The sequence below is a fragment of the Trichoderma aggressivum genome, assembly GCF_033847375.1.
Source record: "Trichoderma aggressivum f. europaeum strain CBS 100526 chromosome Unknown scaffold_014, whole genome shotgun sequence".
In the NCBI taxonomy this organism is placed as follows: domain Eukaryota; kingdom Fungi; phylum Ascomycota; class Sordariomycetes; order Hypocreales; family Hypocreaceae; genus Trichoderma; species Trichoderma aggressivum.
In genome coordinates, this window is record NW_026946380.1 from 310,176 (window position 1) to 324,205 (window position 14,030).

General features: G+C 45.4%; 7 protein-coding genes across 7 annotated transcripts; 4 read left to right on the forward strand and 3 right to left on the reverse strand.

Annotated features, from left to right (window-relative positions):
• Positions 1 to 129: 129 nt before the first annotated feature.
• Triagg1_4488 (uncharacterized protein) lies at positions 130 to 960 on the forward strand (the record flags this gene model as incomplete). Its single annotated transcript, XM_062898896.1, has 2 exons — positions 130 to 859; positions 932 to 960. The coding sequence occupies 2 exons, from the start codon at positions 130 to 132 to the stop codon at positions 958 to 960; spliced, it is 759 nt and encodes a 252-aa protein (XP_062756505.1).
• Positions 961 to 1,854: 894 nt separating this feature from the next.
• Positions 1,855 to 2,832, forward strand: Triagg1_4489 (CAZyme family CE16; the record flags this gene model as incomplete). The annotated part of the gene is made up of 1 exon (XM_062898898.1): positions 1,855 to 2,832. One exon carries the CDS (start codon positions 1,855 to 1,857, stop codon positions 2,830 to 2,832), a length of 978 nt encoding a protein of 325 aa, XP_062756506.1.
• A 696-nt stretch (positions 2,833 to 3,528) lies between these two features.
• On the reverse strand, positions 3,529 to 5,497 carry Triagg1_4490 (uncharacterized protein; the record flags this gene model as incomplete). The annotated part of the gene is made up of 4 exons (XM_062898899.1): positions 3,529 to 4,530; positions 4,591 to 4,861; positions 4,919 to 5,119; positions 5,184 to 5,497. The coding sequence occupies 4 exons, from the start codon at positions 5,495 to 5,497 to the stop codon at positions 3,529 to 3,531; spliced, it is 1,788 nt and encodes a 595-aa protein (XP_062756507.1).
• A 675-nt stretch (positions 5,498 to 6,172) lies between these two features.
• Positions 6,173 to 7,711, forward strand: Triagg1_4491 (uncharacterized protein; the record flags this gene model as incomplete). The annotated part of the gene is made up of 3 exons (XM_062898900.1): positions 6,173 to 6,385; positions 6,434 to 6,774; positions 6,838 to 7,711. 3 exons carry the CDS (start codon positions 6,173 to 6,175, stop codon positions 7,709 to 7,711), a joined length of 1,428 nt encoding a protein of 475 aa, XP_062756508.1.
• Positions 7,712 to 8,765: 1,054 nt separating this feature from the next.
• Triagg1_4492 (uncharacterized protein) lies at positions 8,766 to 10,504 on the forward strand (the record flags this gene model as incomplete). The annotated part of the gene is made up of 5 exons (XM_062898901.1): positions 8,766 to 8,820; positions 8,883 to 8,970; positions 9,037 to 9,195; positions 9,256 to 9,559; positions 9,620 to 10,504. 5 exons carry the CDS (start codon positions 8,766 to 8,768, stop codon positions 10,502 to 10,504), a joined length of 1,491 nt encoding a protein of 496 aa, XP_062756509.1.
• Positions 10,505 to 10,742: 238 nt separating this feature from the next.
• On the reverse strand, positions 10,743 to 12,143 carry Triagg1_4493 (uncharacterized protein; the record flags this gene model as incomplete). The annotated part of the gene is made up of 1 exon (XM_062898902.1): positions 10,743 to 12,143. One exon carries the CDS (start codon positions 12,141 to 12,143, stop codon positions 10,743 to 10,745), a length of 1,401 nt encoding a protein of 466 aa, XP_062756510.1.
• An 824-nt stretch (positions 12,144 to 12,967) lies between these two features.
• Triagg1_4494 (uncharacterized protein) lies at positions 12,968 to 13,669 on the reverse strand (the record flags this gene model as incomplete). The annotated part of the gene is made up of 1 exon (XM_062898903.1): positions 12,968 to 13,669. One exon carries the CDS (start codon positions 13,667 to 13,669, stop codon positions 12,968 to 12,970), a length of 702 nt encoding a protein of 233 aa, XP_062756511.1.
• Positions 13,670 to 14,030: the final 361 nt, after the last annotated feature.

The window sequence follows — 14,030 nt, forward strand, 5'->3', positions numbered from 1 at the left end:
CCGTTGAAATCTTGGAAATTACTGATGATAGGATAGGGTTGGGAGAATCCTATGGGAGATAGGTCCTTTCAGCAGCAACGTCAAAGGGCAGATAATCCATCACCGGACGACGAGCTTAAGTTTTATACAATGACAATTGCTATTGGCAAACAGCTTAATTCCAGCACGGGCGCATTCGATATATTGCAGTCGAGTGACGAGCCTTCGGCCTTGGATATGGGGATGGCTCCCGGAGGGTTTTCAACAACAATAATGGAATCATATCCTACAACTACTCTTCGAGCTGTCACTCTTCCTCTCCACAAAGGAGGTCATTCGGTGCATTTCAGCCATAAAAATGTGAAGCTTGATCTATGTGACATCAACACTCTAGCTGGCGATATGGATTTAACCTCTATACCGGAAAGCCACCCAGCAGCAAGCACATTCACTCTCACAAAGGTGTTGGGACATGAAATGTTTGACGTGGTAATCTGTGGTTGTCAGGTGACACGGAACCAAGAGCTCGAGGAATGGCGCGAACATCGAGAAGCCCGGCGTCTACAACTTGCACAACTTGTGATCGCTTTGGAACACATTAAGAGCGGCGGAACATTGGTCGCCGTTATGCATAAACCTGAAGAGATCCATACCACTGAGCTGCTACACAAATTCTCGAAGTTCTCTGAACTTTCTTTGTTTAAACCGAAAAGGGCGCATGCAAAGCGTTCGTCATTTTACATGGTGGCGAAAAAGATTGACACTGGCAGCAATCAAGCCATGCAAGCAAAGGAAATCTGGAAAAGGGAATGGATCGATAGCACGCTTGGTACTGCTGATGATTGTGCAAATTTATCGAAGCGCACAGCTGATGATGCCCGTAAGTTATTGGATGGCTATGGAACAGAGTTGGTAAAAATAGGAAGACCAATTTGGGCTACCCAGATAACAGGTATAAAGAAATGGCTGAAGGAGATGTAGATGACTGCATTCGAGCTCCAGTTCAATAATAACCAGATTGATTAGTAATGACGTTGTGCTAAATAGAAGATTATCTTGTTCAGACTTCAACTGAGATCGTAGCTAGTGAAATTAGTCTGCGCAGTGGATTAGATATTTTGTAGGTACAGTGGTGAGAAAAAGGCATGCCAATACGAACTTTTGTCTCAATTCACTTTGGGGGGATGTTAGCTTATGGTGATGAACTTATGAATAACGAGATATTACATTTCCAAGTGATGTAATGCATGACCCTTTCACCGATATCAATCTGAACGACTAGAAGCCCAATTATCCCTTAGAGATCCGGTCCTCCGGCCATCCTTACTTCCTTTTAGCCTACAGGCTAAAATGGACTTTCAAATCGCCCAAATCGCAAGGCACGCAAATCAAGATACTTTTTTTCAAACACAAACGTGCATTTCCTCAATTAGATGCTCAATACCTGATATTTGCTTTATTATATCCCGTAATATACTGTAGAAATAATCTACTGTAGAAAAAGGATTTGTTTGTTTAATGATGAACTTTGCGTAATGTTTCTCCTATGGTGTCTGTACGAAGCGTCTTTCCCCAGATCCTTACCGCCTGTTAGACTGATATCCCTGCCAAAATTGGTCTGTCTAATGCATATGAATGCGGAGTATCACAAACAATGTTGCTATTGGCTGGGGTGTATCTAAATGCCGAACAGGCCATGACACTTGCAATTCCTTGGTGACGAGCACCGATGACGATATTAGGCTATATACATGCACATTACGTTGACAAGGCCTCTGGCAAGACTGTCAGTTCATATGTCGCCCTATATCATAACTATTCTTACTATATACTGTGTTATATTTCTTCATTCTTATTCCAATTTCCATATATCACATGGTTTACCGTATCCCCTGCCAAGGAAGTAAATCTCCAATGATGAGATCAATTTTGTTAGTCTCCGGCTTTGTTGCGGCCCTCAACGCTGCATCTCTACATCCCAAATCGAACTTCAAATTTCTCGTCACATTTGGAGATAGTTATACGGACAACGGTCGGCTCAATTATTATGGCTCTCATCAGGCCCATGGACCACCACCAGGAGTGCTGCCAGCTGAGACCAACGTCACTGCTAGCGGAGGTTTGACGTGGCCTCAATATGTTAGAAGCAGCACCGGCGCCACTCTTTACGATTATGCTATATCTGGTGCTACATGTGACAACAACAATGTGGCACGATGGGCGGGATTCCTCAATGCGAACTTCCCATCAATTATCACAGATGAGATACCCTCATTCAAGAAGGATCGCAAGACAGCTTTATATCGTGGTGTGACTGCGGCAAATACCGTCTATGCGCTGTGGATAGGCACAAACGACTTGAGTTATACTGGCATCCTTAGCGACTCACAAGTAGCCGGAACAAATATCACCACTTACATCAATTGTCTTTGGTCCACCTTTGACGCAATATACGCAACCGGTGGTCGGCGCTTCGTTTTACTCAATCTAAACGCTTTGCAGCTTGCAGGGCTATACCGACCCCAGTCTGATGGAGGAGCAGGAGACAACCAGTTCTGGCAAAACAAGACGCTATACAACCAGACAGAGTACGCCCAAAAGATGCTCGAATACACTACGTCGGCAAACACAATAATTGACTATGGGGTTCCGTTCCATTTGCTCGTAAAAAACCGCTGGCCAGGTGCTAAGGTCGCAGTATTCGACATACACAGCTTCATCACTGAAATCTACAATAAGCCGAAGAACTTTTTGGAGCCGCCACACAATGTGAAAGGGTTCTTTCATCATTGCGACGTAAACGGTGCAAATTGCGTGGATGGCCCGGATTCACTCGATTCCTATCTCTGGTAATTTTCTTGCTTCTCATGGGATGACAGTAGACTGACACGAGCGGCAGGTACGATGAGCTTCATCCTTCAAACAAAACAGGTAAATAACTTGCAAATCATGACAAGAACTCTTTCAAAAGAATTCCTTTTGACTTGCATATGCTAACATTTTGCAGATTCTCTTATAGCGCATGAGTTTGTTCAAGTTGTTTCTGGACATTCGAAATTTGGTACATATTGGGGTCATTAAAAGACCAACTATTATGCGAAGTAGTTAATTGAGATTTATGCTAATTCATTCTGCTAACTTGCGACTATGTTGATTGCTCAGACCTGTTTCTTGAAAAGACATTCCAAAGTAACTGAGCACTAATATGTATCTGCACAAGAGCGTTCCTTGCTTCTTAATTACTAACTATATAGTCTATTTGTTTTCCAGTATACCACTATTTGGTGTTTCCGTCCCGCTTTCTGTATCGTCATTCACCGTTTTTATTCCTCTTAATCCACGATACACCAGGAGCAGCTGTCTTCTGCCATCGATGATGGGATAAAAGCCAGCAATGAGCATGGTGCACCAAACCCATATAATCGCGACAACGATCCAGGCAACGAAAAATCCTTTGTCAAAAATGTATTTTGAACCATACATAGGAAGGGGCCTGCGAGTGAAGAACTTGTTAGATACCGCTACTATGAAGGGTCAAATACACTCAACTTACCATAGAACCCAATGACCCAAGAAAGTTGCAGCCGCCCAGAAAGCGGCAATTTTTCCCCATTTCGAAAATCTGGCCGCATCTTCTGAGTAATCCGATACCGTGACCGCGGGAGTTTTGGAGTCAGTAGTTACTTGAGGATCAGCAGTGTTTGTTTTGCTAAAAGCCAATCGCTCTTTTCGGAAGTCTGCCCAGTCATAATTGGCGGGCTTAATGAGGGAGATGACAATAGAATAGAGTGCTGGGCTTAGCGCTGATGCCACAGTTCCGTAAACACAGGGCAAACTTTGTCCAGTCGAAGCTACAGTGACTTCGCCATATAGAGCATGAGCTGAGCCGAGCCAAACGGCAATTCCGGTAGCCATTCCCAGTAATGGCGATACGATGGCGGCGGCCCAAGATTGCCTCTTCCAGAGAATGGTGAATACAGTGGGAAAGATTCCGGGACACGTCAAAACCCCGAGCATGTACAATGTCCAGCCGAGGTTCACGTTTCCGTAGAAAAGAGCGGTTGAGAAGGCTGCAGAAAACAATCCAAAGAATACGACTCCAATGTGGCTCCATCGAATGGCATCCCTGTCTGTAGCGGCCTTGTTGAAATATTGGCGATAGATGTCAAAGCTGATGATGGAAGATACAGAGATGACTTGGGCGCTGATGGTCGACGTAACAGCCATAAAGGTGACTAACAGAACGGCAACGGCTCCTCCTTTTCCAGCAATGGCATACGCGGCATAAGGCATCACCAGGCCATTGGAAACTTCTTCTGGAGTCATTCTTCGAGGGTATGTTGGGAATCGTGCTGTATTTTCCAAACCAAGAGCTGAGAAGCTCATTAACGTGCCAAGGCACCATGGAATCGCGAAGTAAGCAATGCCCCCAACTATGTATCCGGGAACAACCGCCTGAGGAGCAGCGCTGAAAGCTTTTGCGAAGAAGCCGGTGTCCATGATGACAAGACCAAAATTGGCCAAGATGTGGATGATGCCAAAAAGAATAGCCTGTTTCAACGTTCAGTATACACAATAGCATTACAGAATATGAGATTAACCGCAACTGACATTTTTGCTGGTCATGGTCAAATATGAACCACCTTCATTTCCAGGTACGGGATGATCTTGGCCAGCCTTGACGATGAGCTCGAATAGCCCAGCAGGGGAACCAATCTCTGGAACGGTGAAAGTCTTGATAGTGAAGAAACATATTATGACGGTGATCACAAAAGTGTGAAAATAATCTGTTAGGAAAGTTGCCTTGATGCCGCCGACGAAAGTGTAGAGAATGACGCCGACAGGAAGCAAAAAGGTTGCCGCAATAATATGCATTCCAGTGCTAGGTTTACACATGATTAACTTGGAGTTTAATCTTCTTGGTTACAAAGTCACTTACAGAGCCGTTATAGCTGCACTTGCCCCAAGAAGCATGTTGGCAATAGCAATGATGTTGTTGATCAAGCATAGCGCAATCCACACAATGTGTCCTGCTGTACCGTACCGTATTCTTACAATTTCAAGTAGCGTATGAGCTTCGGGTACGCGCAGTTTGCATGCTATACCGAGTAGAGCAAAGAAAACAATCATGGGCGAGCAACTAATAATGGCATCATGTCAGTCATAACTTACGACCAGCATGTTTCTGAACCGAAAGATCTTACCCAGCAGCAAACCAAAATGGTCCCGCAACACCAAAGTTGTACCCCACAAGGGTGCTTCCTAACATGGCAGTACTCCAGAGCCATGATGATACGACAGCCGAAGCTGTCAACCCTGTACCGACAGACCGGTTAGCTGTCATGAACATTTCCGTGGTCTTGTTGTCTTCTCCGACAGTTTTCTTCAATAAGTGTGTTGTAAATATCATGATAAAGGCAATCAGGAACCCAATTGCAATCACAACGACATAACCTGCTGCCTGTGGCAGAGGTGGGCAGACGGCATCGCCATCCGTCGCTCTTGCAAGGCGAAGCATGGTGTAAGTCAATTGCAACAAATCTTGGAGTTACAACCACACAACCAAAGTCCCGATTCAGAAATCGTTTCCAAAAACGTCTTCATATTCCGATTTATAAAAACACCTTCATTAAGCTTTTATCAATATCATATCATTTTCTTTCCCCAAAGTCAGCCCTAAACTGCTGAGGCGCGCTGCTTTTGTGTTGCATCATTTAGCTCCGATGACGCGAGAGCTTGCTGCCAGGATGTTCGCCCTTAGTTGCATCTGGCTATCTACCGGGACGGGAGGCGATTCGCGACCCCGTATATTGGGGATTTGACAGCGCGAAACCGGAGATGCCAACTGCTTCCCACATGCTTATTCCCAGATGACATTGAGTGGATTGATAGTAATAGTGTTCAACGTCGTTACTTAGTGTATATAGCCGCATGCTCTTGAATGTCACTATCGAAATTGCGCAATTCGAGCTACACTTGACGTTTCTCAAGGGTAAAGTACGCAGGAACCAATTCATCCAATGGGAATTCCAAATATGATGATATAAAGAATACCGGGTTGGGATGCTGTAGTGTTACACTGTTAATATCATATGCAAGTCTCAACCCCGCGTGTTCGGACCTTGTTCAGTCGGCAGCAACCTTCTAAACAGCTTGCCAGGCACCCGATTTATCGGAATTTGGACATCTCAAGATGGCGTCTATAGTTAGCCAAACCAATGGCGTCCCCAAAAGGAAGCTCATTCTCAATGCCTTCGTCGAGTCGTGCAGTGGCCATCAATCCCCTGGCCTTTGGAGACACCCTCAAGATCGATCAGCCAACTTTAACAACATTCACCACTGGGTTGAGTTAGCTCAGCTACTAGAGAGTGCTCACTTTCATGGCATTTTTATTGCTGATGTTTTGGTAAGTTGGATTATCGAATATCAAGAAACCTTGACTCACCGTAATCAGGGTCCCTACGATGTCTACAAAGGACCTCGTAATCCGGATCCCGCCATCATATCTGGGGCCCAGTTGCCTGTGAACGAACCACTAGTTCTAGTTCCGGCAATGGCCGCAGCTACCAAAAATATTGGCTTTGGTGTTACTATTGCAACGACATATGAGCAGCCGTACCATCTTGCTCGTCGCCTGAGCACAGTCGATCACCTGTCTGGCGGCAGAGTTGGTTGGAACATTGTGACTGGCTACCTTGACTCAGCTGCAAGAAACTTGGGTCTCACTGAGCAGCCGCCTCATGATGAGCGGTATGCGATTGCTGATGAATATGTTGATGCCATTTACAAGCTATGGTAGGTAATGTCAATGATCTTTTTCATCGATGAACTAGCAACTAACGGTATATCTAAATAAAGGCAGTCGTCATGGAGAGATGATGCCGTCAAGCTCGATAGCGAAAAAGGAATCTACACAGATCCTTCGCTCGTCAGGCCCATCAACCACCAAGGTAAATATTTCACGGTGCCAGGGCCGCACGTCTGTCAGCCATCGCCTCAGCGGACTCCCGTTATCATGCAAGCCGGGACTTCAAAGGCCGGTAAGGCATTTTCAGCTAAAAATGCAGAGGCAATTTTTGTTGCTGGACACAGCCCCTCTGTCATAGCCAAGAACATTGCCGATATTAGAGCCGCGGCGCGCGATGAGTACAACCGGGACCCCAGTACCATCAAGTTCTTAGCCATGCTTTGCCCCATAATTGGCAAGACTCAGGAAGAAGCTGATGCTAAATATGCGGATTATATCCAATACGGCTCAGAAGACGGTGCTTTGGCCCTATTTGGTGGCTGGACTGGCATTGATCTAGCGCAATACGACGATGATCAAGAGCTCCGCCATGTCGAGTCCAACGCCATCCGATCAGCCGTGGAAGCCTGGTCTAAGGCCTCACCTTCGGTTCCAAAATGGACCAAGCGTGCTGTGGCAAAGCATATCCAAGTCGGCGGTCTGGGGGCCACTGTTATTGGCACACCAGAAAAGGTAGCTGATGAAATGGAGAGGTGGGTCAGAGAAGCCGATGTGGACGGCTTCAACATCGCATATGCTCTTATGCCCCAAACATTCCAAGATGTTATCGACTTGCTTCTTCCAGTCTTGAAAGAGAGAGGGTTGTTCTGGGATGGCTATGCCGTTGATGGTGGAACTTACCGTGAGAACCTGTATGGAAAGAAAGGGTTGGCTAGGCCGCCAGCAGATCATCCAGCTTCCAAATACCACTGGCGGGCGGAGTGAAGTTAGGGGCCATATATAATGCAGTATTGGATACAAAGTGAATTGGGAATGCGGCCGGTATTTATCTAGTATCTAGAAGCAAAATTGTGTGATGCACGAATAAATTTGAGTATTCGGCTACGGAGTACATCTCTTGGCGTGAGATCAAATCTGCACCTTGCGCAATCCGGCATCATGTTACTTATAACCGCACTCCTCGTAACAGGGATCCTGTATTGCATCATTAGTATATCTACATCATAACCTAGCTGAATTGGAAGCATCGAGTAGCATCTAGGTTGTATATGTACCTATATTTATTTAGTTATATTGGGGATCAGATGAGCTCTGCTCGCCGGTTGCCAAGCCGTGCGCTCAGGTAGCGCCAATGTTTCACAACATATCTCATCCATGTCCACATCTACTCTTCGCAAGTCGATGTATGTTGATGGAACAATCCTACAAATTGATACAAACTGATAGGCTAGATGATAAAAGTAGTCCAGAAGGTGGAATTACATTCTTGGTAATATGTGCGACTTGCATACAAGCAATTCTCAATGTTGGATTGAACGTATGTAAAATTCACATTATGTAGTTGCTTCATACAGTCGTATAAAACAACAGCGAGACTCTTTGATGTTAATGGTCAGCCCAACAACGCTCACGCCAGATTGAACAATGTTTCAGTTACCTCAAGTACCTACTGTTAAGAGGTAGTGATAAGAAATTGGTACATGATCTCAAAAGAGACATCTGTCGGTTTTTAAATGGGCAACTCTGCTTCATCTTCATCTCCCGTATTGATAGCAAGTACTGATAGGGTTGCAACATCTACCCTCCAAGGAAATTTCGCGATAACGCATTTTATGCATCTATTTGCCAATACCAAAAAGCTGACATATACCAGCGCCATCGTGCCATCGCCCAAGTCGATCACGACATCAGAATGCACGTGATAATTACATGATTGTCCATGATAGGATGATTCTCATATCTTTGTGTTTCCAAACCCCCTCACTGCACTTTCTCTAAATTATATCAACAATTCACAGACATCTAAACTCCTAACAGAATGGGTGGAGGGAATAAAATCAAGTCTGTTGCAGTCATTGGCGCGGGAGCCGCAGGTAGATCAACGCCGGAGCTAAGCATGAGCTGGATTGATGACAATTACTAATGCAGCGTCTAGGAGCGGTGACGGCGGCGGCGTTGAATGCGGAAGAAGCATTTGATGTTATACGTGTTTTTGAGAGAAGAGAAAGTGCAGGAGGAACATGGTAAGAGTTACTCAATCCATAATAATGAAGCATACAGGATGCTCAATTTCATGTTACCAATTCTAGGATATACGATCCCGCGGTTCAGCCAAATGTCTTGGTGCGGCCTGGAGCGTTGCCGGCTGAGGTTGACCCTCCTCTGGAGATTCCTCAAACCCTCCCTACAGTTACTCATCCTAACCAACAGGAGCGATTCTCCAAGACGCCCATCTACGATTCACTGACGTAAGTCTGCTGGTAGCCGGTTACTGTTGGTGCGGTGTAAGCTGACATATGCTCTACAAGAACAAATGTGCCGGAGATTGCCATGTCTTTTTCGGATGTTCGCTTTCCATACGGCCCTTTTGCTCCACATCATATTCCACGTCAATACATAGAGAATTACTTTGCACTGCATAAGACGGATTCCTTCTTGGTGCTCAACACCACGGTTGAGGATGTTCTCAAGATAAATCATCCGTCGAATGACGGTTCTACGCAATGGAAATTGACTCTCAGAAAGTACGATGCCCTCCAAAAAGCTGATATTTGGTGGGAAGAAACATTCGATGCGGTCATTCTGGCAAACGGCCACTACTCTGTTCCAACTGTAGGTTTTTCTCCATTCGCTAGAGACTTTACCGGCTTCTTGCTGACCTGTACCTTTTAGATACCGCAAGTCAAAGGACTCGAGGAGTACATCGAAAAGTATCCTGGTCGTGTAGTGCACTCAAAGACATACAGATCACCTAGCATCTACAGATCCAAAAGAGTGCTTGTGATTGGTAACTCTGCATCGGGGACAGATGTAAGCCGAGAACTCATCTCCACAGCTCAGCTTCCCGTGTACCAGTCAAAGAGATCAAAGGCATGGTGGGAGGGAGATTCACCACCTGCAGGCATTGATTGGAAGCCTGTTATCTCGGAGTATTTACCAGATGGAAGGATTCTCTTTGATGACGGCACATACCTGGATGATATTGATACAGTCATTTACTGTACCGGATACAAGCCATCATATCCCTTCTGGAACTCCGAGAAGAACGGACAGCCCCTATATGACATCGAGACAGGGAGACTGGTGAAGAGCTACTGGCACACGTTCTTTCAAGACTTTCCAAATCTGGGCATTGTGGGCCTGCCCCGTGTGTTGACGTTCCGGAGCTTTGAATATCAGGCTATTGCACTCGCTCGCCTGTTTGCGAACCGCAACCCGGTTCCACTTCCGTCAATACCAGAGCAACAGGCCTGGGAAACTAAAAGAGCAGAGTTAACGAGCAAAGAGCATCGCAAGTTCCATGATATTAAATGGGATGATGGTGAAACGCATGAGTGGCTACAGGGATTTCTCAAGTTGTCTGGCCTTGGAACGTTGACTGGACAAGGCAGAATCCCACCTCCGCTCACAAAGGAAATGGTGTGGGCTATTGAAAATCTGAAGAAATACAGACCCCCAAGCGATGACGGTAGGAAAGGCTCGAGCGATCATCCAACGGAGGCTTATGATTGGATTGTGGTGGAGAACAGAAAGCGCGACGTTCTTGGGTTCATTTAAGCGCCGCGGAAATGACTACAGGATAGTGGTGGCGGTGTATTTCAATTCTTTTTAAATCGTAATATAAAAGACTACATTATTCACTTCATTCAGTAGCCATCCACCACTAGAGGTAAAGCCAATATCTTCCATCTGAAAGAATTGTCACCCTTTCCAACCGCCTTGTATAAGGTGCTCAAGTACATACAGGTGGCTATAGTAGCTCCTCATATGCTATTCTAAATAGCGATAAAGCTGATCATTCTTCATCATCAGTGTCCCCATACGTGTCCCACAGCTCTTCAAACTTATCATCTCGTTCGATAGTAGTATCTACATCGACAATTCGATGCACGCGCCTCGCCAACTCTTTTGCCTGGTTGTCTTGTATTTGTATCTGTGTATCAAATCCTTGGTCACTGATCCAGCTCTCGACGACTTTCATATCGGCACCTTCAAAATATGTCGCTAATGCCTTTATCATGGCATTCCTCATATAATTATTAGCTGGTGGAAAGGGCCGTTGTTCGTAGTAACGGGCCCAAATCTGCTGCCAGCCATCGGAGCCACGGTCTTTCAGGCGAATTAGGGCCATTATGAAGTGAAAGTAAAGAAATCTCGGAGAGGGTCGTCTTTCGCCTAAAAAGGAGAGCTCTTTGCCATCTATATCTTTAAAATAAATCTTGTTCGAATTCTCATCATACCCACAGCAGTAATCTTTCATACTAGGAAACAAAAGATCCGTCCGCCATCGTTTGATCGGTGTCTCTGAATTATCCGCAGGCACAATAACGAGTTTGTAACTTTCTAGCAAAGCCCTTACTCCGCCTCCTAGGAGTAATGCATTGACAGGGTGCTGCACGGACTCGCTTGAGGAACCAAAAATGAGTTCTTCCAACTTGTTCGCGGCTATAAGAAATGGAATAATGCATCCCACTCGCTGATCAAAACGATACCACGTCCCAGTAGCATGACACCATCCAATGGACACATATTCAGTCACAACTTTTCCATGATACTCCGGGTTGGCTGAGTAGTACTCAATGACATCAGAAATCCAATTAGAGGGTTTTCTTCGATCATCCAGGCCATCCGATGTTCTGTATAGCGGCAATAAGAGCTCAGGAATCTTCGAAGCTGCTGATTGGTTGGAATCGAGCTGCATCGACATAATTGCGGTAGGGTTTTCCAGGCGTAGCTTTTTGTTCGAGCTGCGCCATAAATCACCTCCAGCGGAGGAATACCGCCTATTAAGTGCCCTATAGCGTTCCTCCAGCTCTAGTTGCGATATAACTCTGGTATTTCTCTCTCTCCAAGCAAGCTGACGCTCTAACAGTACTTCATCTTGCTTCTTTTTTGCGAACTCAATGCCAAGTGTCGCTCCCGCATATTCAGACCGGAAGTGCGTTTCCAGCTTTGAAGCACGATCGTCTTCGTCTTTGCTTTTGTTTTTGATAACATCTTTGATCTTGCTGGAGAAGTCTTTGATTTGTTTATCAAGAGCGCCCAAAATCATGCGAACTCTTGTCAGTCTGTTTAGAAGAGCATCTGGAGCCGAATCGTAGGGCTGTTCGAAGCTCTCGGGGTCCGATTCCGAATCCCGTAGAGCGTCTATAAGGCTCCTTTTTCTAAAGGCGATTTCATCTGTGGATTTGTCCATTGTTTAGAAACTACTTGCAAGTAGTAGAGGGATCAGTATCGTTCTAGCTAGAGTGGATCTGTGAATGGTGTGCTGAGACGACTGAGGGTAAATCCCATACGAACAGGCGGCTTCAAAGGGAAAATTGTAAATAAGAAGAGGGGAAAAAAGAAGAGGGGAGAGGGGGGCTGAGCCGGTTTTATAATACGGGATAAACGTTCAGACAAAAAGTTAAAGGTAATTTAAACTAGCAAAGCGATTTTAAGGTTTAACGACGCGAAATGTATTGAAGTACCTAGGTATTCAAGAATATCCAGTAGTGTTGCTGGTGAGCTACTTTCAGCTAGAAAACTCAGATTGCTTAATGGGAGATTCCGTGCGGCAACGCCAAGTGATCGTAAGTGTACAACCGCTTGAACTGTTATTATGCTAATTCTATATTCTTTTTTAAATCATAAAGTAGAGTTATACTCTAAGAAAAGCTTTACATAATGGTGGTCACATTTAGTAGCTTTCGTTCTTCTATGTCGCACGTTATATCACTGACAACATTTGAAGTGGTCAAAAGATAGCAATGTGCATTAAATGATACCATGATGAGTATCTACTCGGTTGAGTATCGAAGTCCAACATACATTTACTTCATAATACATGCATCTCGTGATATACAAAATACAATGAGCCCTTTAATTCTGCTCTATGAGTAAAATGAGATTGAAATGGATAATAATAAATCTGTTGCTAGATACAAGTCCTCGTGAAGATACCCCGTTCTACCACCATAGTCGGCATATGACAGATGAGTCACCTAATTGATAACACCATGAAATACAGCCACTCAAGAATTATACCTTGACATGAATGTAGTTGAAGCTGCTCTTAGGCACGGTTCGGGTGCCATATCCTTCGGGGTGCGCCCAGTTATATTCTTCAATGGTTACCTTGTCGCCAGAAACCTTTGACACCCATGCAACGTGTCCCGCCTTGCCTGCATTCGATTGAGCGATACATCCAGGCACGGGCTTGTTGTTTACCACAACGCCAGTTCGGCGGGCGGCCTCATCCCAAGTGTTTGCATTTCCCCAGTTTGTACCCTTATACTGGTTGTGGAACTTGATGCCCAGCCGCTCATTGATACGCCACGCGACAAAACTGGTACACTGGCACTTGAAGTACGCCCACTTATCGACCGGGCCACACTGGTTCTTGTATGGATAGTCGTTGGTCATGGGGCCAGGAATCTTGCTACCGCCGCTGGGAGGCTTGGGCGCATCGCACTTCTTGGTCACGTAGCTGCTGGAGCCCGTCTTGACGTAGTAGTCGGCGACATAGCAGCCGTCGGAAGTCTTGTCCCAGATAGAGTTGCCGTTGACGCTGGTGCCTGAGGTTTGGCAAGTCACGGAGACATCTTGGCTTTTCTTGTACGTCTTTTTGATGGAATAGCTGGTGCCTGGGCCAGTGCGACAGTTGACGGCCTCGCCAGTGATGGGGTATGCGCTGACTGAGACAGAGGCGAGAGCCAAGGCGATGATCGCGGTGAACTTCATGTTGAGAGAGGCTGTATAAGAATACTTGATAAAACAGAAAGGTTTTATGGTCGTAGAATGTCTTATTGATGGACTGTGTTGAGAGTGGTGAGCTCAAACAACCTAGCGAGGACATGACCATCTTTTATACCCATTTCTTCAGATCTTAAAGCTCTCCAACTCGGTCCCGGTTTGCCTAGTTGAGAAAGCTATGCGAAGATCAACGAGATCTCGAATCTCTTACCATAATCTCTTTCGGTATGGCTTTGCTTATGCCAACAAAACTCTGGACCCTCAATCCATTGAGACTGTTTATAGAAAACTTTCCAAATTAGACCAAAATGGATACTGCGGCTGATAGTCATGTCCATCAATGAATCCT